A 25,790-nucleotide genomic window follows, 5' to 3' on the forward strand; every position below is an offset into this window, starting at 1 on the left:
TTAACGCAGATTGTCTAAAAAAAATCGTGGATGGTATTATACTGTCATGAATAGCTCACTGGAAGGTCGTTTGCTAAAGTTTTATTACAGTTGTTTAGAAGCATTAGATAAATGTTATTCTCACAGATGTGAAACGGATTTCTAGATATTTCGTTAATAACATAATTTAAAGAATTTATGGAAATATGCGTGTGTGATGCCATAATATGAAATTTGTCGAAATATTATGATGCTTTTTTATTTTCAAATATTACAGTGATTAATTGAATAAAATTGCATGATCTCAAACAGAAATTGAATACAAGGTTCATTCAGTGTGGATATTGAAGTCAATTTTAATTTAGAATTAACCGCTTAAGTGACGTCATCCGGATATTGCATCCCGTTGTGACGCCATCACAATGTCCATCAAGATGGAGACGTTCAGTCTCCGGCCAAAGTTTCTGCGAGAGGAGACGCTCCTAGAAGGTAAACAGCAATTCTATGCGAAAATAACAACAAACATCAATAAGAATTATCACAATGAAAACAGGAGCAATAACAACATTTCAACAGCAGCAGATTAATAATAAAAATGATGATAATGCTTAGTAATAGTAGAAGTAGTAGTGGTATAATTATTATTATTATTATTATTATTATTATTATTATTATTATCCCCCGCGAAAGACGGATGGATACAGAAAAAGGCTTGTCCGTCCCTCCGTCCGTCAGTCCGTCCGCCCGTCCGTATGTAGGGCTATATATCAGATTTATATAAGACATGAAACTTCATAGGGGTATAGATATCAATGAGGAGACGTGCAATACACAAGAACCATAACCCTACACGTTCTTTAATAAGAGTTATTGCCCTTTGTTTGGTGTGTGTATGATGTGTCTTTTTCAGGGCTATATCTCAGATACCATGCAAGATTTCAACATGAAACGTTATGGGTGTATTGATATAAATGAGGAGAAGTACCATGCTTAAGAACCACAACCCTTCGTTTTCTTAAATATGAGTTATTGCCCTTTGTTGTTTGTGTACATATGATACAACATTTAAACATGAAACTTCGTGGGTGTGTAGAAATCAATGAAAAGAAGTGCCATGCACAAGAATCATAACCCTGCACTTTCTTAGCAGAGAGTTATTGGCCTTTATTGTTTTTATGATGTAACTTTTTTAGGTTATATCTCAGATACGCTACAAGATTTCGCCATTAAACTTTTTGGGTGTGCAGATTTGAAGGAGGAGAATTGGAATTCATAAAACAATTACTCTACACTAAATTATTACATATTAATTATAACCCTACACTGAATTATTATACTGAATATTAACGGATATGCACCGATCCAAAGACAAAGTTTATTTGCCGGGGATCCATATCAATTCAACGAATTTGCTTGCTATTTTTATCATTATTGTTATTATTAAATGAAAAATACTGGTATATGTAAACGTCATCTTATAAAAAATTCACCTTTATAATACAAAAGTTTGAAGGTTCGTACCGTTGAAGTCGTGTCATTAGATGATACAAGATCGTTTATATAACAGAAAATACGATTTTTTCTGAATATACATTGACTACATTCAATATGTTAAAGAGTACGTTAAGTCAGTCATCTTGTAGTTGAGTCTACTGTTTCTCGTTATAGTTTGGTTTCTCTCCACATGATCGGTAAACGATAAAGGGCCACCGCATTTTCTTTTTCATCATCAAATCGTATAAATGATTCCGATAAAAAAATGGAGTCACGTACGAAGCATGTAAATATTTGTGAAATAGATGGGACTTAACTTGTTTTTATCGTCATTATCTTCGTCGAAGTAATCATCATCACATACATCATCGTCAAAATCGCCGTTGTCATTAGTATGTTCATAATATTAGCATTTTGTTTCCAGATGGTAGTTTTGAATAATCATAGTACTAATAATTTTCTTAGAAAACTCAAGGGTCGTATAAACCTCAGCTTTATGAAACCATTAATCATTATACTACCCTAAGCGTACATACTTTTCTGGACTACTTTTTATTTAATGTGTGCATGACAGGTGAAGAATAAGATCTTTCTTTGACAGCTAATGTTTGATGGTAGTAAAACAATTATCATAGAATGATAACTTTTCAATATTTCTATTTAATGTATGAATCGAACCAATTTACAAAAAATGAACCAAAAGCGTTTGATTTCGGGCCATTGATCAGTCATGCTTTACCACACATGGCTATGAATATATAATTAACTAATGGATGGAATATTGAATTCAATTCCTAAATTGCTAATTAGTACATGTATGGAATCATCATCTTTTATAACGCTAATAATAAAAACCAGTTTAATTATATTATTAAGACATTCTTAAGCCGTGGAAATCATACAGGTCTAATTTTATTGTGCTTGAATATGCAACAGAAGCGTTAAAAAAAACACACAACCCAGATAGTCGATATACTTATTAACCAGACAATAAAGTCATATTTTTAACGTAGTTTTCGAGTTCAGCGCTTTGTACCATATGACGTAATATTCATTTAAAATACTTATGTAATGGAAATGTACTTGTTCACTTTTTATTAACAAACTTCTAATGATGAAATCAATTTGCCGTCAAATGTCAACAAACAGTTACCTTTTAATGTCAGTGCATTATAACGTTAGATATGAGGGAATGTAACAACTGGATAAGCATGTGTTATGTATTCACTATTGTTTAAGATGTGAGTTACAATATATAACATCCATTTGAGGTGTCTTGATAAAATCCTATAAAGAATATTACTATATACGATGTCCATTTCAACATTTATTGTTTATCACAATTTTATATGAACATCAACAATTAATGTTATATTTAATAAAATCAAATGCAAATATTAATATGGTACCATCAATCTAATATTGTTCTTAATTCATAACGTAAAAGTATACGCCGATACCGATTCGTTTACTTGAATTTGCTGCAAAACTTCAATGGTGTCGTATGAACAAATCTGAACAAATGGGGATTTCCCAACAGTGTAAAATTCTTGTGACATAGTCTTCTGCGTTAGAGTAACGAATTTTTTGCGTTTGAATAAAACTTTTTTGGTACTACTTCTTCTGAACCTTTATTCCAGTTTTTGTATTTATCAACTTTTTGAGAAAAAAAACTAAGGCCTGGAAAAGAATCATCAAAATGAGATCTTATGCATTCACGCCAGATTTAAACTCCCTTATATACAACTATACAAACTTTGTATAATATCAATTTATTAATATTCCGAAGTTGCCTGAGGCAATGCAAGTTCCGAAGAAAAAAGGCAAACTCGAAACCGCTTGGCATCATTGCAAAATGTTGACGATTAAACACATCTTGAGCCTCTACAAAACAAAAGATTTCGTTGATCCCTTCCAGTGTTGCGGTAAAGAACTATTAATCATCTGCGAAAGTTTGATATTATTCGTTCCATCGCATGTAACAAGAATAAATTGTATGTCGGTCCTTCTGACCATCACCTATAACGAATAGAACTCAGAGAATAAAGATAATTGAAAAGTCCCTTTAGATGCATTGCATCAGCATTAATGAGTATTTTTGCGAGCAAAATATCGTGGATTCCACTAACGGTAGATATGAGCTAGAAGATACCTTTATTTATTTATTCACGTGTCCTTTCTATTTCAAAAAAACTATATGTAGATCTAATACCTTCCTTTCTTCCCATTACAGTGCAAATCCATCTATCCTGTCTTAAAGCCGAAAATAATGTATCAAAATTTAAAAATGTCAAGTTACACATTCGTGGCAGTCATAGGTTTTAACGGTATTTCTTTCAAGTATCCTTTGTAACGTTTGAACCGTTGCCCTCTCCGGCTACTGTCTATTATTTTCTCCATTTCTTATGCAATCCGTCTATTCTCACCATGTCTTCACACACAAACGTTTAATAGACGCTCGATTATAATAACGTTCTACTCTACAATATTATGTATACCTTATCAATTATTCATTTACCGTTACTTCCTACATTCTCTTCAACTGATTGCAGTTAGTCTATTTAATTATTTGCATTATCTATTTGACATTGCGAGACAGATTGTACAGCTAGTTGTATTTACCTGCGTATTCTATTTGACATTACGAGACAGATTGTACATCTGGTTGTCTTTACCTGCGTATAAATCTATTAAACATTTCGAGACAAATTGTACATCTGGTTGTCTTTACCTGCGTATAAAGCTATTAAACATTTCGAGACAAATTGTACAGCTGGTTGTCTTAACCTGCGTATAAATCTATTAAACATTTCGAGACAAATTGTACATCTGGTTGTCTTTACCTGCGTATAAAGCTATTAAACATTTCGAGACAAATTGTACAGCTGGTTGTCTTAACCTGCGTATAAATCTCTTAAACATTTGGAGACAAATTGTACATCTGGTTGTCTTTACCTGCGTATAAAGCTATTAAACATTTCGAGACAAATTGTACAGCTGGTTGTCTTAACCTGCGTATAAATCTCTTAAACATTTGGAGACAAATTGTACATCTGGTTGTCTTTACCTGCGTATAAAGCTATTAAACATTTCGAGACAAATTGTACAGCTGGTTGTCTTAACCTGCGTATAAATCTCTTAAACATTTGGAGACAAATTGTACAGCTGGTTGTCTTTACCTGCGTATAAAGCTATTAAACATTTGGAGACAAATTGTACAGCTGGTTGTCTTAACCTGCGTATAAATCTCTTAAACATTTCGAGACAAATTGTACATCTGGTTGTCTTTACCTGCGTATAAAGCTATTAAACATTTCGAGACAAATTGTACAGCTGGTTGTCTTAACCTGCGTATAAATCTCTTAAACATTTGGAGACAAATTGTACAGCTGGTTGTCTTTACCTGCGTATTAATCAGCAGCTTATTAACTAACGACAGAAGAGAGGCGTAGTGTAAATAATAGGATGTTTAATAACATCCTTCATGTACTTTATTTAATTGAGAAATCATCGTATGTAACGAATTGATATTGAACAAAAAAGAAACACATATATTTATGAGAACAATATATATGCAAGTCTATACAAAGAATGGTCGAATTAACGGGCTTTTAATAAAAGTACATCTTTCATTAAAATGACATGTTCTCATTATCGGTCTACATTTGTTCTAATCTTCAACGTGTTTTCTGTCAATACAAGATTTAAACACATTTCTTACAATTCGTTTTTTACAAAGAGTACGTTTCTCCCTTTTAAACCAAAGGTTCTTGTTTGCAAACCGATATTCGTTTATTTGAATATGTTCACAAGTAACTGGTGCCTTTATGCAATCGCTAGCAGAGTGACATTATAAAAAAGCACGTTAATTATCAATTCATTATTGGCGTCGCACTGAAGTGCGGCGACTAGTATGTAATACGGTTTTTTTCGCTTATGGGAGGAGAAGTTATTTTACGGATCAATGTATATATTTTTGTTGTCAGAATATCTTGCATAGTGGTGATTTTTTGTGCAAATTAGTGTAAATAAGTACTGCATTTGTGCCTATTACATTTACTACAACATTTATTGCCAATAATGCAAAGCTAATTATTTTAATTAATAACTGATCACAGGGACTGGGCAATAATTAAATATCACAGGGACTGGGCAAATACGCGAACGGGTGAAACTTTCTGGTTTTGTATAAAAACAAAACATAATCAAAATATATTTATTTTGTGGTTTTTCTAACAATAGCGCAGACTTTTGCTGTTCGAGTTTTGGTCAACGCGAATTTTCTTCAATTTTACAAGACGACAGCGGTTACACGGTTTATTGCTTTATTGATAACCGTTACACTACAGTCACTTATTAATATCTTAGTTAGAAGGTGATTTTTCAAGCGGTTCCGTAGTGTAGTGGTTATACGCTCGCTTCACATGTGAGAGGTCCAAGGTTCGAGCACCAGTAGAATCAAATTATTTTATTTGTGTTCTACGTTAACTTTTTGTTTTGATGTAGACATTTTAGTTTAAAATAATATGCTGTTTTATTGTAACCATTTTTTGTTTTTATTATGCCCATGAAATATATGTGTTACAGTGTTTTCATATCAATGAGTACTCAACCCCGTTAGAATAAGTTCAGAATCATCTCCCCTTGAAGTTGAGAAAAATATGACAGTACTATTTTTTTTAAACCTACACAGTGTTGTTCCATTAATGAAAACTGCACATGGCTGCCAGTAAAAAAGGAAACCAATGTAAATAAAATGAGCTATGAAATATTTAGGGGTTACACCACAAAATCATAGATAATGGTTATTTGGGGGTTATAACACAACCTCATAGATAATGGTTATTTGGGGGTTATAACACAAAATCATAGATAATGGTTATACCAGTACTTTTTTCTATTTTGTTTAAAATAACTGCAATATATTAATATTTACAGTAGAAAAAAATCGTTCCATGTAACTTCATTGAGTGCCTTTTACACTGAAATACCCGACGCCCTTTGATGCTTTGCATCAATACTTATCTAGTGGCCAATTGTAACGAATATTGAAATAAATGTTCGAATGTTGAAAGTAGAACCATTTGTGATTACGGGCATTCAATTAATGTTCGAATGTTAAAAGTGGAACCATTTGTGATTACGGGCATTCAATTAAAATGCAATATAAATTCAAGTGTATGTTAAACGTTTAATGAAATAAAATTGATAATTACAGGCTATCAATAATTGATAATCAATATTGAAATATAATATATTAATAATAGCAATAACGCAAACAATGTAACGTAGAGTTTCTGCCCTCACGTGTTTTTTCAAACACGACCATGTTTACTTTAAGCGTATTTAAAATAGTTGTTTAACGAGTTTTTTTTTTATACTTTTGGTATGGATATGAATGTTCTCATTTCAAAGAACTCGGCTTGTAGTTAAATGCAAAATTTAACGGACAACAATTACAATTGCATTTCAAAAGTGAGCACCGGTTTACATGTGTATGCATTGCTTTTTAAATGATTTCTGAAATACAGTATCGTTAAATGAAATGTTATAACTCGGGGATCTTCTTAAATGGCCGAGATTGATGTGTCGAGAGGATTGCTGGCCTCATCTAGGGGCACCAAAACAGGGGGAATAGTAACTGACTTAAAGCGAGCCAGGCATAAAATGTCCAAACAATTCTTTATGCGGAATTCACATCTTTAATATAAATCTATGTTTATATTTTGTGCTTAGAATTGGATAGTATTTTGTCTGAGAACAATGCGATCGGACATGCATGCTTGAAACTAAGTACATCGGAGGTCAGATAATGGTTTTTACTTTTTGGTAACAATACATTGACCAAAAATGTTTCCCTGAAAATTTTAAAGTAGCACAGGTTTATATATAATTTTTCTTAAATTTTGACCCAGCAATCAAAGGTTCTTGTTTGCAGAGCCAATATCCGTTTATTTAAAAAAAGTTTAAAAGTAATCAGTGTCTGTATGCAATCAATTACGGAGTGACATTATAAAAACGCATCAATTGCCTATTCATTGAGGCAAATGTTAACACATATTGAAATAAATGTTCAAATGCTGTAAATGTAATTATTACAAAAAACTGACATTAAACGATATGGAATTTAAATGCAAGTGTATGTTCAACTACTTTAAGACAATTAAATGCAGGAAGATTCGATAAAAACGCATTTTACTCGCTTTTCTGGGCTCAAATTAGTATTTATATTGAAAGGTGCATATTCTTAGTTGAATATTGGGACATTAAACATGAAAATGTGTCGAAGACTTGCCTAAAACAAATGCATTTATGTTGATTGCAAATAATAGCATTCAGAGCTGAGATAGCGAGGGGTCCCGAGTTTGACTGGCTACACAATTGGCTATCGTCAAAAGCACATCAATACTAAGTATTTGACAATGGAAAAATTATACCTTAAAATGTATTTTTAATTAAGTAAGAGTTCATACATATAATAATTGAAAATATTCAATCTTTCAACGTTATTATTACCAGTAATATGTTCTGGTCCGCATTAACCTTGTAGTTGTTTCTGTTCATCATCATTATCATCATCATCATCATCATCATCATCATCATCATCATCATCATCAACATCATCATCATCATCATCATCATCATCATCATCATCATCATCATCATCATCATCATCATCATCATCATCAACATCATCATCATCATCATCATCATCATCGTTATCATCATCATCGTAACCTTCATCTTCTCCGTCATTATTATCGACGTGACCATTGAAATAATCGGCAAAATCTTCTTTATATCATCAGGTCAGAAATTAAACACATATAAGTTGAACCTACATGATTATATATGCATGCCATTTGCATCAATTCGTTGAACCCGACTGCATCATGCACAACCATATGGTAGCACTTTGTTTTATTCAATATTTTCAAATAATTCCAACTACGGTAAATATAGTTAATGTATTGATTAACGTTTAATTGACAAATAAAATGGGTCATGGTTATTTAACAACATGTATATCCCGATATTAAAGATCCACAATAAATCGACCTGAATCAGTATTAAAAAGAGATAAATAAATCGGCCAACACATAAAAACAATATCGAATGAGGGAATCACATTACCTGATCACCAGGCGAACAATGCCAGGTTATCAAAGGTACATCAAATTATAGACTTAACGTTCAAAATCGTCGATGGTTTTATACTGTCATGAATAGCTCGTTGACTGGTCGTTCGTTAAGTTTTATTACAATTGTTTTACAACGATTTTAAAAACTAATGTAAAATGAATATATGGATTACTTTAGTGCTAACAGACGTGTAAAAAGGATATTTCGTGACTTGTAAAAAGGATGTATTTCGTTTATGAGTTATAATATATACTTTCAGACGAATAACGCATGCAGTGCCATAATATGAAATCTGTAAAAAAAAAAAGTGTTTCCTTTAATTTTCGAATGTTACAGACGTAACTGGAATAAAATGTCGTGATCTGAAACAAATTTTATATACAATCCATTTAGTGCGGATACTGAAGGCAAGTTAAGTTCTACTGAAGCGTGCATGTGACGTCATCGGGATATTGCATCCCGCTGTGACGTCATCACAATGTCCACAAAGATGGAGACGTTCAGTCTCCGGCCAAAGTTTCTGCGAGAAGAGACGCTTCTAGAAGGTAAAAATAAATTATACGGCAATAGCAGCAATATTAGCATAGTAATTATACCAATAAAACAGCAGCAGGAACAACATATCAACAGCAGCAACAGAACAAGAAGAAGATGATGGTGAAGAAGAAGAAGAAGAAGAAGAAGAAGAAGAAGAAGAAGAAGAAGAAGAAGAAGAAGAAGAAGAAGAAGAAGAAGAAGAAGAAGAAGAATTTTACTATATGAAATTACAACTGAAGAGCTTATTGCGATGTAGACCATCGTAAGCGTAACTATTTTGGTTCCTGGGCTTTCATAATATCACTGCAAGAATTGTCGTGTAGTATAACAATACGCAATATTCGCGTATCAAAATGTGCTTATAGTTTTTCTCGTTAATAATTTCGACATTTATTGAAAAATATTTGTATTAAACGTAGTCATTTTGTGAACAAACGTGTACATTTGGGGATTTTTCTAACGCATCACTTTTCAAACTTGAATATCTCAGTTATGAGTAAAGATATTGATTATACAATTTACATACGATCATTTGACTACATTTTATGCAAGCTCACGATAAAATCATTCATCCGGGACGATTAGACGCTTAAGCACGTAGGGTAAGTGTGGTTCCATATTTTTGCACGTAGAAATGGTGAAACGCGATTTAATTCTAGTTTTATTTCAATTTAATTATTTAAGGTGGGTTCTTACACAAGGAAAACATAAAATTAATTTACAAAACAATATAGTTCGTATGGATATTCAGGAGCGCAATCGCGCACTTTGCATTTTTACAGACTACCTTTCCGACATGCTATTTAAGCGTCCGATCGTCACGGATGAATGATTTTATCGTTAGCTTGCACATATTGTAGTCAAATGATAACATGTGCAATTTTAAATAAAAATATTTACTCGTTACTGAGATATGTAAGTTTTAAAAGTGTTGCGTTAGAAAAATCACCAAGTGTAGCAAATGGCGATATACATGTTATTCCAATTTAATTTCTATTTCATAATTATAGGTAAGTTTTTACACAAGAAAAATATAACATTATTTAAAGAAAAACAATATGGTTCGTATGAATATTCAGGAGCGAAACGGCTAAATCGGCATGTTGCAAGTCAGTCAGTTATTAAAACGTGTAAGTTTATGCGTTTTACTTTTCACATTTTTTTATTTAACGTTGTACGAGTTTGCGAATTTGACTTTTGAAATGACGTTTTTAATTTGTTAAGTTTTATATTTTGTTGTTTTTCAATTTCAATTAAATTTTCAGGAATTATCAGATATGCGATGAATCATTATTGGTCCAAGTTTATACACAAGCCGTTCAAAAATAAGGGAACTTTATTGATATGATTAAGTGATGCGTTAGAAAAGTCTCCAAGTGTATATATACGATACGTATATTGGAAGGTTTGTAACGTCGTGGTATTTGACACAAGGTTGTATAAATTGCATACCAAACGTTTTAATCATCATCATCACCATCATCGTCATCGCTATCAGCGAAATCATCCGCATCGTCTTCTGCATAATAATAAACATAATCGTCATCATTATCATGTTCTGATATTGTTTCTTCATCGTCGTCGTTCGCCGTCTCTTTCGTAGTCGTCATCATCATAGTCATCCAATTAATAATATTCATCATACTCATCATCATCTATTGACCGGTTGAGAAGGTTAATCTCGACAACTTGGGCTAGCGTCACATGCTTTAATATGAGCCGTGCTCTGTGAACAAGGGGTTTGATAAATGTGCGTACAGTGTAGTGCCAGATTAGCATGGTATTTTTCGTTTTCTATAAGACCCTTCTTATAAAAAAATCCAGTTTAGGCGGAAAGGGTTTTCCTGATTAGTCTGTGCGAACTGCACAAGCTAATATGGGACGGCACTGAACGCACATGCATTAAACCCCTTTTTAACAGAGCACGGCCCTTATATAAATCTCAATTTCGTTTTTTATTAATCAATCAACTTGTCCGTATTAATGTAACAACGATTACTAATTCAGACCCTCCAAAGAAGTGCATGGAGGCCCAGGACATCAAGGTGAAGCTCTACCTGCGCGAGTGTGAGCGCCTGCGCGTAATACCCGTGTCCGCGTTCCTGCGCGCGCCCAACAGCCGCGTGCTCAAACTCAAGCACTACAACATGGGGCCAAACGGGGCACGGGCCCTAGCTGCAGCCCTTATGGTAAAAAAACAGTAAAACATAACTTGTATGTGTGTCAATCGGCTTATCAACAAAGTTGTATTTGCTTTTATTACGCCGTGGCATTGCGCATATGGCGTCCGCCAAGCAACCTGGATATCACGATTAGATTCCCTCTTTGGGAGCGTTCTTAAGATATTCCCCTACGAAAACAATAAATGATTTTAAGCCGGAAATGGACTCGGTAGCGTTTCAATTAGCCTGAGGCTTTCGAAGCAATCCAGCTAAAATAAATAGGTTTAAACTAAATAATTCATGTTCGCCAAGTACATGTGCACCCAAAGGAACGACAAGAAGTTGCTTATTTGCGATAGAAAACGAACAGGCGAAAGTTGAAGAGCTTTTGATTGTCCGATAGCAATATGAACACCGAGTTGAATATATTTTCGCTTTTACTATGTGTAGAAAATAGTTTTCAATTAACCCATTTATGCCTAATGGACTCTCCCATCCTTCTAAATTGGATCAATTTGTTTCCAAATTAAGGATATCTAGTATATTTATTTCTATACTTGGATTTCTTACAGAAATTCCTTTAAGCAAACAGCGCAGACCCTGATAAGACGCCGCATCATGCGGCGTCTCATCTGTGTCTACGCTGTTTGCCAATGCATTTTTCTAGACGCTAGGCATAAATGGAATAGATAAAAATGAACCTATAACTTCTTTTACTGATGTTTACCGGGTAGTGATGCACAACGTTTCTATAACGTGTATCATATAAGAACAAGATAACGATTGATGCAAAGCATTAAAGGGCGTCGGGAATTTTAGTGTCACTCAATGAAGTTACGTGGAACGATTTTTATGTCCCCCACTATAGTAGTGGGGGACATATTGTTTTTGCCCTGTCTGTTGGTTGGTCTGTTGGTTGGTTGGTTGGTTAGCGCCAACTTTAACATTTTGCAATAACTTTTGCTATATTGAATATAGCAACTTGATATTTGGCATGCATGTGTATCTCATGGAGCTGCACATTTTGAGTGGTGAAAGGTCAATGTCATCCTTCATGGTCAGAGGTCAAATATATGTGGCTAAAATCGCTCATTTTATGAATACTTTTGCAATATTGAAGATAGCAACTTGATATTTGGCATGCATGTGTATCTCATGGAGCTGCACATTTTGAGTGGTGAAAGGTCAAGGTCAAGGTCATCCTTCCAGGTCAGAGGTTAAATATATGTGGCCCGAATCGCTTATTTTATGAATACTTTTGCAATCTTGTTTTCTTCTGTAATATTGGCCGATTAATTTTAAAATAAAAAATAAAAAAAGATACTGGTATAACCATTATCTATGATTTTGTGTTATAGCCCCCAAATAACAATTATCTATGATGTTGTGGTATAACCCCCAAATAACCATTATCTATGATTTTGTGTTGTAACCCCCAAATATTTCATAATTCATTTTATTTACATTGGTTTCCTTTTTTTACTGGCATCCGTGTGCAGTTTTCATTAATGGAACAGAACTGTGTAGGTTTTAAAAAATCTGCTTCATCTTGTAAGCGTAATTTCACTCTTTTTTTTCAACTTCAAGGGGAGATGATTCTGAACTTATTCTTACGTTGCTCATTTACGATAGGGGTTGAGTACTCATTGATATGAAAACACTGTAAAAGTTTTAATGTGTGAACGAACCCCCCCCCCCCCACCACCCTCTCACACATATACTTCATGGACATTATAAAAACAAACAATGGTTACAATAAAACAGCATATTTATTTAAACTAAAATGTCTACATCAAAACAAAAAGTTAACATAGAACACAAATAAAATAATTTGATTCTACTGGGGCTCGAACCTTGGGCCTCTCACACGTGAAGCGAGCGTGTAACCACTACACTACGAAACCGCTTGAAAAATCACCTTCTAACTAAGATATTAATAAGCTATAAATAGTAGGTTAAAATGTAAACCAGGAAGTTTAAACGCTGGATAGTGAGCGGGGTTAAAGGTCCATACCAAAGGGTCCATACCACTGGCAAGATACGGCTCAGGCCTGCGGCCTTCTATATGTGGTTCTTAAAAAAAACCTGTAGGAGGACTTGATAGTAATGAGACTGGGGTGCTGTGATGGTGTTCCTCATTGATAAGCGGCTGCTTCCTTCATCAAGACTCATTAGTACAATTAATTATACGTGTCGCGCTTCGCGCTCTTTTGCGCCTTTATTAGTAACTAGGATAGTGGAACAAACAAGTTTTGTTTTTATACAAAACCAGAAAGTTTCACCGGTTCGCGTATTTGCCCAGTCCCTGTGATATTTTATTATTGCCCAGTCCCTGTGATTTGCAATTAATTAAGACAATTAGCTTTGCATTATTGGCAATAAATGTTGTAGTAAATGTAATAGGCACAAATGCAGTACTTATTTACACTAATTTACACAAAAAATCACCACTATGCAAGATATTCTGACAACAAAAATATATACATTGATCCGTAAAATAACTTCTCCTCCCATAAGCAAAAAAAACGTATTACATACGATTCGCCGAATTTCATTGCGACGCCAATAATTTATTTGATATGAGACGTGTGTTTATACGTATTCGCATTAAATTGCGAAAAAATGACATTATCACAAAAATTCTTAAATGAGCTTTACTTACATTAATTTTATTTTCATGAACTAAGAGGCACTTCTAACGCAACTCTTTATCATTCCATTTTTTTAAATAAGCCTCAAAATCTCAACTTGAAATATCGCAGATAGATTTTTGAAAACACTGCCACTATGTTGCATTACCATCATTCAGCCATTGTCTGTAAAGTTCATCCATTACCAAATTATGATATTTCTGTAAGAAAAAACAACAACGGCTTACTATATTCATGTATTTTGTATTATCATTATGTTTAACACTAGAAACTGTTAAGTTTATGTGTAATAAAATTCTGTTCTGTTCATAAAGCTCTTACACTTGTGGACCGCGTGGGCGTTTGGTTTTCTTGTGCTGCACATGCGAACGGATGTTTGCGAACAATGCATATTTTCTTTTACATATTTATCTTTTTTCATGACAATAGGATTGAAAAAAAACTATGTGTTCTATTATTTCATTTAAAAGCGCTTATATGCAAAAAGATTGCAGACCAATCGGTCGTAAAATCACCCATGTTGTTGAAAACAAGTTTGTATCGTGCAACACATTTATTACAGTTGACATGAATGATACTGAACAACCAGGAATAGTTATTGACTGCAAGTTCGATTGAGATTTTAACTTTTTAATTATTTTCACTGAAAGCAAATATTTAACGATTTTGACAATTTGTGATTTTTGATAGTGATAACTCATCGAATCATAGGTCAAATCGTTTACAATGTCTATGATATATTAAAATATTATGTATTTCTCCATACTTCAAATTTTGACAAAATCGTTGATAAGCAATCATAATATTATTTAAAAAATGTAAGTTTATCGTTGGAAGGGATTTTGAGTGTATATAAAATAAACTAATACTTAATATGTTTGTTTTACAAGACAGTCATTTTTCAGACCACCTATGTCTGAGGACATGCGCACAGTCTAGACAGAAACTACCCTGTCCGCTTTAAAGACTTCGTGTTCTCTTAAGACAACATTGGGCTTCAGACCAGTCTGTGCATTTATTGGCCGCATGTGACATAAGACCCATTTTCGCATGACGCAGCTTGTAATAATTCTTTCCGAATGTGAAGACATTGGTAAGTCGTAACGGTCATTTATTTTGCAGATTGACACAGTGGTGTCCTTTCTAGACCTGGAGGGAAACTTCATCACATCGGTGGGCTTGGCGAGCCTAAAGGAGGCCCTATGCGATCAAAACTACGTAACCTACCTCGTAAGTACATTTCTACGTAACGCACTTAAAATGACTTAAGGGCAGAGTTAAGCAGACTTCTTTTTAATTTAATTTACACATAATGCCTTTAAAGCGAGTTATTCGATGATTTTGTGAAGTCTAACAATTCCCATTACAACATCCCAATGGAAACGAAAACTTTATTAAGATATTTGTTCGTCTCTTCTGGGAATTGAACCTTCGGTTTCAACAATAATGTTCCTTTCGATAGCATTTCTGGCTACAATGAAACTGTTGTGAACAATATTTCAGTTAGCAGTTTTCTTCCAAAATCAATATAGGCGGCCGGTGTAACGCATTCTGCAACAGTTTATGTATTTCAATTGATGTTTATTCATCATTTCTACGATTTTATCACTTTACTTCTTTCGATTGTAATTTTTGATTCGTTTTTAGCTCATCTATTTTTTGAAAAAAAAATATGAGCTATTGTCATCACCTTGGCGTCGGCGTCGGCGTTGGCGTTGGCGTTGGCGTCCGGTTAAGCTTTGCGTTTAGGTCCACTTTTCTCAGAAAGTATCAATGCTATTGCATTCAAACTTGGTACACTTACTTACTATCATGAGGGGACTGGGCAGGCAAAGTTAGATAACTCTGGCGTGCATTTTGACAGAATTATGTGCCCTTTTTATACTTAGAAAATTGAAAATTTTGGTTAAGTTTTGCGTTTAGGTCCACTTTTCTCAGTGAGTATCAATGCTATTGCATTCAAACTTGTTACACTTACTTACTATCATGAGGGGACTGGGCAGGCAAAGTTAGTTAACTCTGGCATGCATTTTGACAGAATTATGTGCCCTTTTTATACTTAGAAAATTGAAAATTTTGATTAAGTTTTGTGTTTAGGTCCATTTTATTCCTTAAGCATCAAAGCTATTGCTTTCATACTTGCAACACTTACTAACTTTCATAAGGGGACTGTGCAGGCAAAGTAATGTAACTCTGACTGGCATTTTGACAGAATTATGTGCCCTTTTTATACTTAGAAAATTGAAAATTTGATTAAGTTTTGTGTTTAGGTCCACTTTATTCCTACAGTATCAAAGCTATTGCTTTCATACTTGCAACACTTATTAACTATCATAAGGGGACCGTGCAGGCAAAGTTATGTAACTCTGACTGGCATTTGGACAGAATTATGGGCCCTTTATACTTAGAAAATTGAAAATTTGGTTAAAATTTATGTTTTGGTCCACTTTACCCCTAAAATATCATAGATATTGCTTTCATACTTGGAACACTCAAAAACTATCATAAGGGTACAGTAAAAGGACAAGTTGCATAACTCTGGTTGTCATTGTAACGGAATTATGGCCCTTTTTTGACTTAGTAACTTTTAATATATGGTTAAATTTTGTGTTTCAATCCATTTTACTTCTTAAGTATCAAGGCTATTGCTTTCAAACTTCAAATACTTTCATGCTATCATGAGGTTACTGTACCTGGCAAGTTGAATTTTACCTTGACCTTTGAATGACCTTGACTCTCAAGGTCAAATTATTAAATTTTGCTAAAATTGCCATAACTTCTTTATTTATGATTAGATTTGATTGATACTTTGACGAAACTACTCTTACCTGACATACCACAATAGACTCCACCCAAACCGTCCCCCGTGCCCTCCCCCCCCCCCTCCCCCCTCCCCCCCCTCCCCCCCACCTCCCCCCTTCCCCCCCCTATTTTTTTTTTAAGATCATCTCACAAATGACCACCACACCCTCACACTATACCCCCACCCCACCCCCCCCACCCCACCCCACCCCCCCACCAATTTTTTTTTTTTAATTTTTTATTTTATTTTTTTTTTAAGATCATCTCACAAATTACCACCACACCCTCACACTATACCCCCCCCCCAATTTTTTTTTTAAACGGTTATGTTTGAAATACCGTCCAACCATCGCACCCAAAAAATCCCCCCCCCATCGCCCTTCCCCCCCCCCACCCCCCCACCCCCCCCCCCCGCCCCCATTTTTTTTTCGCTTTTTTGGAAGATAATGTAATAAATGTCCACACCCCCCTCTTCACTCCACCCCTCCCTCCTTTGTGATTGAAAATGAGAGTCCCTTCACCTTTAAAAAGAAAATAGATGAGCGGTCTGCACCCGCAAGGCGGTGCTCTTGTTTGATATATGTTTTTATTTTGGAAGATTAATGCAAATTGTTGCTTTGTTTACCAGTTTGATTTCATTACGCTTGGATGTCGGGCTAATCGTTATATCAAAATGCAGTTTACGAAATAGTTATATCTTTACCATATTCTATTTATATGTGTTTTAATTCGAAAAAAAATTACATACATGAAATTCGCAGTGATCTCTTTAAAAATATATTTTATAGAATATCAGCGACAACAAACTTGGAAGTCGGGGAGCGGAGCTCATTGGACGGATGATGCTTTCCAATCACCACATAGACACCCTGCACGCAAGCAGTAAGTCTTCATCACCGCATAAACACCCTGCACGCAAGCAGTAAGTCTTCATCACCACATAGACACCCTGCACGCAAGCAGTAAGTCTTCATCACCGCATAAACACCTTGCACGCAAGCACTAAGTCTTCATCACCACATAGACACCCTGCACGCAAGCAGTAAGTCTACATCACCACATAGACACTCTACTCGCAAGCAGTAAGTCTTCATCACCGCATAGACACTCTGCACGCAAGCAGTAAATCTTCATCACCGCATAAACACCCTGCACGCAAGCAGTAAGTCGTTATGACAAGATAGACACGAAAGCAGTAGATGTTCGGTCATCAACACATAGACACACAAGCAGTCAGTGTTCACCAGCACATAGAACACATAAAAACAGCCAGTAAGAGTTAATCACCTCATACACAGAAACATCCAGTTTTCATCAACATATAGATACACAAGCAAAAAGTGTTCATCAACAAACAGGCACTAACGCAGTTAGTGGGGTAGATGGCAAAGATACACACTAAGTTAGTGTCCATCACCACGTAGGTACACTATAAGTTACTATTAGGTACACTATTAGGTACTGCCCATCACTTCATGTATTCACAAAACGCTGCTGTCCAGAACCACATAGATATACAACAAGCTGTTTTCACCAGATATACAAGCGCAGTCACGGTCGTGACATCAACACAGAGAGTACAGAAACTGCGAGCGTTCATCATCACATAGGTTCAGTGTTACACACAAGCAGAGTGTGGTAATGACAACATGTGTCCTTCCTCTTCCCATAAATTGTAGTTATCCTCTGGAGCATCGACACAATTTGCCTATTCAAGGAGTCTTGTGCCTGGGTAGAACCAGTACTTTGTGTCTGTGTGGGAGATCTAAAGAACGCTCACACAGTGAGGATCACAGCCGTGACCTCCCGATCGCAAGGCGGACACCATATCCACTACGCCACGTCGACCTTACGCCAGGTTCTGTCACCGCATAGATAACAGCGATAATGAATGTTTTCTGCTTATGGTTACTAATTCTTCAGAAAGTCTACCGCGCACTTTGGTTTGTCATTTCATTCTCAATGTTGTCCTACAATACATAGCAAAGTTATGTATACCAAGTTTAACATTGAATCATCTTTATTCTAGGAAACGGTTTTACAGACGCTGACGCTTCCATATTTGCAAATATCATTAAGGTAAAAGCACGAAAACGTTCACACACGTGTAACATAAGATTAATAAAATGAGGTAAGTATATACCGGCTGATGCCGAAAGTTACACAGAACAACCATTTATTTTATAAGAGATTATGATACTGAACTTATGCTCATTGCATATTCTCGTGACATACAGTGTAAATCGTTAAAGAGAGTTCTTAATAAAGACCGATGAATTGCGGCAAACAAGCAGTATCAAGATATGAACTTAACGATTAAAAAGTAATTATTAATGCGAACCCTTTAACGCAAGATATTGCATCCTTCCCTGAAATGTACTCACTTCTTTCTAAGTGGACGTTTATCACGGCTACAACAATAATGGTATAGATACCCACTGCGCATGTCTGTTATGTAGGACAACCGAACTCTCAAGGAACTGGTCATTTCCGGTAATGAGTTTGAAGAGGGCGCCGGATGTGCCTTAGGAGCGGCCCTGGGTACGTGACAGTGCCCAACTACTGTATATGACTATTTTAATGTATAATTGTTACCGATGTATTTCAGTGGCTTTAACTGTTTTAATTAATTGATTTACCGTTTATCAGTTGCATCAAAAGCCTATGGTATTGATCGAGACAATCAGGTCCGTTTTCCGGGTAGAAACAGTGCTGGATGTCTTAGAGGGAAATATTGAGAACGTTTACAGAGTGGGGATTGAACACGTAACCTCGTGATTGTTAGGCGGCCACCATATGTAGGACGAAACCAGTCGTAACCTCATGATTGTTAGGCGGCCACCATATGTAGGACGAACACGTAACCTCATGATTGTTAGGCGGCCACCATATGTAGGACGAACACGTTACCTCATGATTGTTAGGCGGCCACCATATGTAGGACGAAACCAGTCGTAACCTCATGATTGTTAGGCGGCCACCATATGTAGGACGAAACCAGTCGTAACCTCATGATTGTTAGGCGGCCACCATATGTAGGACGAAACCAGTCGTAACCTCATGATTGTTAGGCGGCCACCATATGTAGGACGAAACCAGTCGTAACCTCATGATTGTTAGGCGGCCACCATATGTAGGACGAAACCAGTCGTAACCTCATGATTGTTAGGCGGCCACCATATGTAGGACGAAACCAGATGCTTATATTCAACAATATAAATATATTGTATTTGTAATCGAATATGAAACTCTTTTACATAATAATGAAACAACCCTGTATGTAAAATGTCTGCAATAATTATTTTGAAAACACAAGTTAATGGTGGAAATAGTTCGTGGAATATAACTATTTCAGCGTCAAGTGAAACTTTAGAAAAGTTGGACGTCAGCTGGAATCACATCCGGAAACGAGGAGCGCTTGAGTTTGCACAGGGCATAAAGGTACTTGATAATTGTCCTTGTAAACGTCATTCATCATTTTTGTTGCGTCGTATAATCGGTCTGATCCATATCATTATCAACATCATCATGTGTGTCATCAAATCAGTTATAGAAAGCATTAAAAACGTAATATGTGTGGCGTCACGCGAAACTGGATCTTACGCCATATTTGGCCAGCGTAGCCTTAGAACAGCCTACGCTCTCGCTGTTTAGGGGCTACGAGCAACAGGAGCTATGCTGTCCGCTTTAAAGTCACGCAAGGTTTAGATGTCGTATTAGCGGACAGCGTAGCTCCTTACTAGATTGGCGAATGACCAGGCTGGTCTAGAGTTTCGCTGGCCGCATATGTCATAAGACCACTTTTCGCACGACGCGGCTCACATGTAACAACAGAAGTGTGATCCTCCGTTATCACCATAACCATATGTGTATTTGCAAACTTCACAGGAGAACGTAGGATTACGGACGCTAGACGTGAGTTTTAACGGGTTCGGCACTGAGGGCACGGCGTACATGGGCCAGGCGTTGACAACCAACAGGTCCTTACTGGAACTGGACATGTCTAAAAACAGGATCACGAATATCGACATGAAAATACTCGCTAAGCAGCTTGCGCAAAACGATAACATACAGGTGTTGCGGGTATGTTTCGTCTTGTTTAAGACATATGGTACTTCCGACGACCAGTATGCTTAACTGGCGCTCTACAGCCTTTGAGTACCATTTGGTCGCCCTGTATGCTTAACTGGCGCTCTACAGCCTTTGAGTACCATTTGGTCGCCCTGTATGCTTAACTGGCGCTCTACAGCCTTTGAGTACCATTTGGTCGAGCACCAATCTCAATGCGATGTGTTTTTCTATAGGTTCGCATCCGAAATAATAACTGTACACGTTAATAATTTCCTACATGTGCCCGCAATCCATATCCGCAAAACGCATCCGAAAAACCTGTCTGCTAAAAGTCGATTAATTTAGACCGATTATTAGTTTGAGCGTTAGCTCACACTTATGTTATAGACCATATTTTGCAAATCAGTATGTGCTTAGAAGACTTAGCTACGGTATGGAAAGACAACCACTGCCTGTTGCAGCAGACGACAAATGCCATTCTCCTAGCAGAGTTGTCGTTCGTGCCTCAACATAAATATGAATGTGATGAACCGCTGTGTATTGGTACACTGCAGAGGGTTTTTATGACTAATAGTGTTTAACAGCTTGTAAAACGAGATTGGCCAGTCTGGTGTTTATCATTGAAATCTGTACATATTGGCTGCTTTCAGGGAAAACGGGGCTTAATGCATGTCAAGTAAGATTAGCCTGTGCATACTGATGAGCCTTTGCAATGCGCACAAGCTAATCAATGACGACATTTTACAACAGCGAACACCTACAGTGCTTTCAGCGCTTTGATATTTGGATGCGAACGGCATGGTATCTACTCTAAAATAACTCAATCATGATAAGCGATATAGTTTGATTCATAACTTAGCAGAAATCGCCCAATTGAAAAACCAAAATAACGCTAGATTTGTGTTTTCATTATTTCAGTCTAATACATATAGCATAATATATTTAAGAGTAACTTTTTAAAATCCTCGAATGAATTGCTTAAGTAGACCTTAATCGTCATATTTAACAATAATTGTGCACATTGAAAAAAATCCGGATGTCGCGTTCAATAATGTGATATTTAAAAAACACTTCACAGTTTAATGGTCTAGCGAAAGAAAGTAACGTTTATGAAAATAATTGTGTTTAGCATACTGGTATTCATATTGATTAAGGTTATTCTTAAAATGCCAATGATACATAGGACATAAATAAAATACTGCAAAAAGCAAATGTTGGTGTTAAGTGGTTATGCCTAATTTAAACGTATCAAAATAAAAATAATTTAGCCTCGCTCTAAAATACATGGCTTATTACATGTTCGGAAAGTGTCGTCCAAGATATTCCAGCGCAGTCCACACAGGCTTATCAAAGACGACACTTTCCGCATAAATGATATTATACGTTTAACCCTTTCAGTGCGGGAACCGAATTTTAAAGGCCTTTGCAAACAGTTTGCTATTCTGAAAGTATTCTTTGAAAAAAATCGAAGAAAATGCTAATTTTAGAAATTCAGCAGACGACATTTAAGCAGACGACAAATTTCCCAGCATGCAAAGGGTTATGGAGGAAAGTGTCGTCACTGATTAGCCTGGGTCGACATTTTATGCATATTCCCTAAGCCCTCTTTCTAAGAACGCGTCTCATTTCGATCATTGTATCAATGCTAGTGCATGTTTATGTGTTGCAGCTCGGTGACAACCTCATTAACGCGCTGGGGGCCATGGATATCCTGAGGGCCGTACTCGCCCTGGAAACATCCTCGGTCCAGCTCATAGACTTCGGGGTAAGCTTATAGACCAAGGGTTAAGAGAAGAGATATCGGGACAAGCTTTTAAACCTCGGGGTAAAAGAAGAGACAACGGGGTAAGCGTAAAGATATAGAGAATAATAGGTTGGTGACGTGGATGAAGAATGGTTATCTGGCAAGTCGGCGGAATGTATCGGGTGAGCCGAAGGCTGAAGGCGAACCCGATAAGATCCTCCGACGAGCCAGATAACCATTCTCCATCCACGTCACCAACCTATTATTCTATTTATCCAGTCACATTTACACTATTTGTTGAAATGTTTCTAAAATATCTAGTTTTCGAGTATTTTGTGTTTAAATATTTAATATGGGATATATCACGCGCGTACAAAAACATTGTGACGTCACGTCATACAAAGCGCTTAGGCTAGCTTCCATCTGGTTAAACAACACAGAAATCGAGTTACTCGTTATAAATTTCATTAAATAAAGACGAAATTATGCTGTTTAAATTATGATGTTTAAACAAACAGTAATTAACATGTATTTGGTATTTTATTAATAGAAAAAAAAGTATATTTTATTACTAGAAAATAGTAAAGTCTTTCGCATCCGCGGATGGCAACTGACGGATATTCGAGGTCACGTGGTCAACTAGCATAATATCTTTTGGGATATTAGGTTACCTGGTTATCGGGCTGATTTAAAGGCATGTGACAGGATAAATAGGGATAAGCGTATAAATATCGCTATAAGGTATAGACAACGGGGTGAGCGTACAAACATCGGCGTAGGTGCATAGAAGACAGGATAAGCGTATACATTTTAGAATAAGAATGTACAATTTGGCGTAAGTTTGTAAAATTTGGATCAAGCATTTAGACTTCGCGGTTAGGCTTTGCTTAAAGGTACACACATTTATTGCAGAGATCAGAGTATAGATTTCAGACACAGCTTATATAGTTGAAAGTAAGCGTGCAAACTTCGTGGAACGCGTGTTAGTGTCGAAGTTAGCACATATACGCTATGGTAAGTGTATATACTTCCGGATAAGCGTATAGAAGCCGTGCTAAAAGTCAAGGCTGCAGTCTTATCGTCTACACATCGTGATGAACGTCCAGACTGTGTTGTTTAATAACGTACAGTTTTTCGGGTAAGCGTATAGGCTTCATGATAACCGTATAGAATTCGCATTTAGAATAAAGACTGTTTGGTTAGCTTGCAGACTTTGTGCTAAGCGTATATACTTCGGAGTAAGCGTTTAGATTTCGTGGTTAGCGTATATACATCAGGATGACTGCGATTTCAGCGTATAACACTACTGTCTAGCGTATGTACTTCCGGGTATCCGTTCAGACTTCTTCAAGGTTAGTAGATCTAGGTCTAGTTTTAATAGTAAAGACAGTTGGCTAATGGCATAGACTTTGGAGGTAAGCGGCTTGAGGATTTTATTGTGTAGATTTTGGCCCTATTATAGACTCCCTTGTGTAAGCCTATAAACCATTGGATATAAACAGTCTGGGGGCTGTACCCTCATGGCAACAACAGGATAATTGATTAAGCCAGAGACAATTACATGAAGTTTTCAGCTTATGTATTAAACAAAGATTGTGTATATGGCAATTTTAAGTAACAAAAAATCATAAATTTTTAGTGTTAAAACTGTAAAATCATATTAAGATAATTTGTATCCCCCATGAAAGGCGAAGAGATATAGAAATGGCGTTTTCCGTCCGTCAGTCCGTCCCTCCGTCCGTCACACAATTTATTTTTAGCGGGTATATCAATTCAACGAATTTGCTTGTTTTAACATAATCCGAATGATGGTGAATTGTATTAAATGGGGTACGCCTTAACTATACTTGTACATCTTCACGAACATCCTTGAAAACTTACTATTACCGAACCCCTCTGCATATCTTAGCCAGCCTCAATGCCACGGAAGTCAGTCTACACTTCCGGTCTCGTGTATGTTGCAGACGACGTGTGTGGACCAGGGATTCCTCAAGCTGCTGGCGGAACTTCAGGAGCAGCGCCCCCACGTGAGGGTGATCCATGGCCGCGAGCAGAACGTCTACCTGGACGAGAGCATGGCGCCCCCTGTCGAGAATCCGGACCAGGCGCTGTCGGAGTTCTCCGGAGAGACGCCGGACGACGCCGTGGCGGAATTCGAGAAAGCCGATAAAGGGAGAACGTACGTTGTAGACGCAGACGATAATCGCGGAGATGCGGTTGACAATGAGACTTCCGGTGGGGATGCCGACGCGGTGGGTGGTGGTGAAGGGAAAGAGGGGATTGAAGGAGAGGCGACGGAGTTTAATGAACACGAACTGGACGCGGAAGTGTCGGCGGTGACAGGCGAACCGGATACGCAGGTGGCGCTCGTGGATGCGCGCGACGGAGGAGTGACTGAGACGCCGGATATATGAAATCATTAGAATTGAATGCTAGTAGTTGTGTAATTATGAAGAAGTTGCACAGCCATAAAATATAAAATTGCTCGCTAGTTTGCAACATATGTTCTTTGCAAGAACTATTTTCCACTAACAAACAAAGATTATTATGTAGAAAAAGTGTATGCTTAGTGTGCCCATACGTATCCGTGTGTTAAAAGGAACAGTGATATAAAAAATGCAAAACATTTCCGATAAGATAGTATGTTCCCGAGTTGCCAAAAGCGATAGATTTCTAGTTCTTAGTTTAGCACCGTTTATTTCTTTTTTCATCTCCATGCCTTAATGCATGAAATACAATTGCTGAGAGAAATACGACTATGGATGTCCACGTTATATTGAAAAGTCATGTATGTGTGTGCATTTCACGGTTTGTGTAGGCAAATACATCCACCCCATCCCACATTGTAGTACAGTAGCTAGTTATAATAGTCATGTTATAGAAAACCTTAGTTTAAAACGGAAAAAAACTTTTACAATTGGTCTGTGTATACTAATAAATTGAATCTGCAAAACTTCATGTCAAAATAGGGACCAATTAGGGATGTTTGAATGTTTGACATTCAAAAGTGTAGGAATGCTTTATCCGACAAGTTTCTGTCTACAAACGGACAGAAAGACGGACGGATATCCTTTCATGGTGAATACAGCTAAACTCCTCTATTCGTAGAGAATGGTAGAAGAGTTAAATTCTTGTAATACATGTATACAAAATCAAAATGTGATCAATAAACATTGTCATGTCATGGTTGTTCATTTCTGTATATGA

General features: G+C 36.4%; 1 protein-coding gene across 3 annotated transcripts; it reads left to right on the forward strand.

Annotated features, from left to right (window-relative positions):
• Positions 1-25,767, forward strand: LOC127871274 (leucine-rich repeat-containing protein 74B-like). 3 transcript variants are annotated; one of them, XM_052414030.1, is made up of 10 exons: positions 7-468; positions 11,161-11,342; positions 15,089-15,196; positions 17,557-17,650; positions 18,798-18,847; positions 19,228-19,309; positions 20,124-20,209; positions 20,657-20,851; positions 22,509-22,604; positions 24,548-25,767. In XM_052414030.1, exons 1-10 carry the CDS (start codon positions 402-404, stop codon positions 24,995-24,997), a joined length of 1,410 nt encoding a protein of 469 aa, XP_052269990.1. In that variant the 5' UTR covers positions 7-401; the 3' UTR covers positions 24,998-25,767. The 3 variants fall into 3 exon arrangements, with proteins under 3 accessions (XP_052269992.1, XP_052269990.1, XP_052269991.1); XM_052414031.1 differs by lacking the exon at positions 7-468 and adding an exon at positions 8,962-9,161; XM_052414032.1 differs by lacking the exon at positions 20,657-20,851 and having other exon boundaries at positions 1-468.
• The last annotated feature ends 23 nt before the right edge of the window (positions 25,768-25,790 follow it).

Source organism: Dreissena polymorpha, chromosome 3, assembly GCF_020536995.1.
Source record: "Dreissena polymorpha isolate Duluth1 chromosome 3, UMN_Dpol_1.0, whole genome shotgun sequence".
NCBI classification, from domain to species: Eukaryota; Metazoa; Mollusca; class Bivalvia; order Myida; family Dreissenidae; genus Dreissena; species Dreissena polymorpha.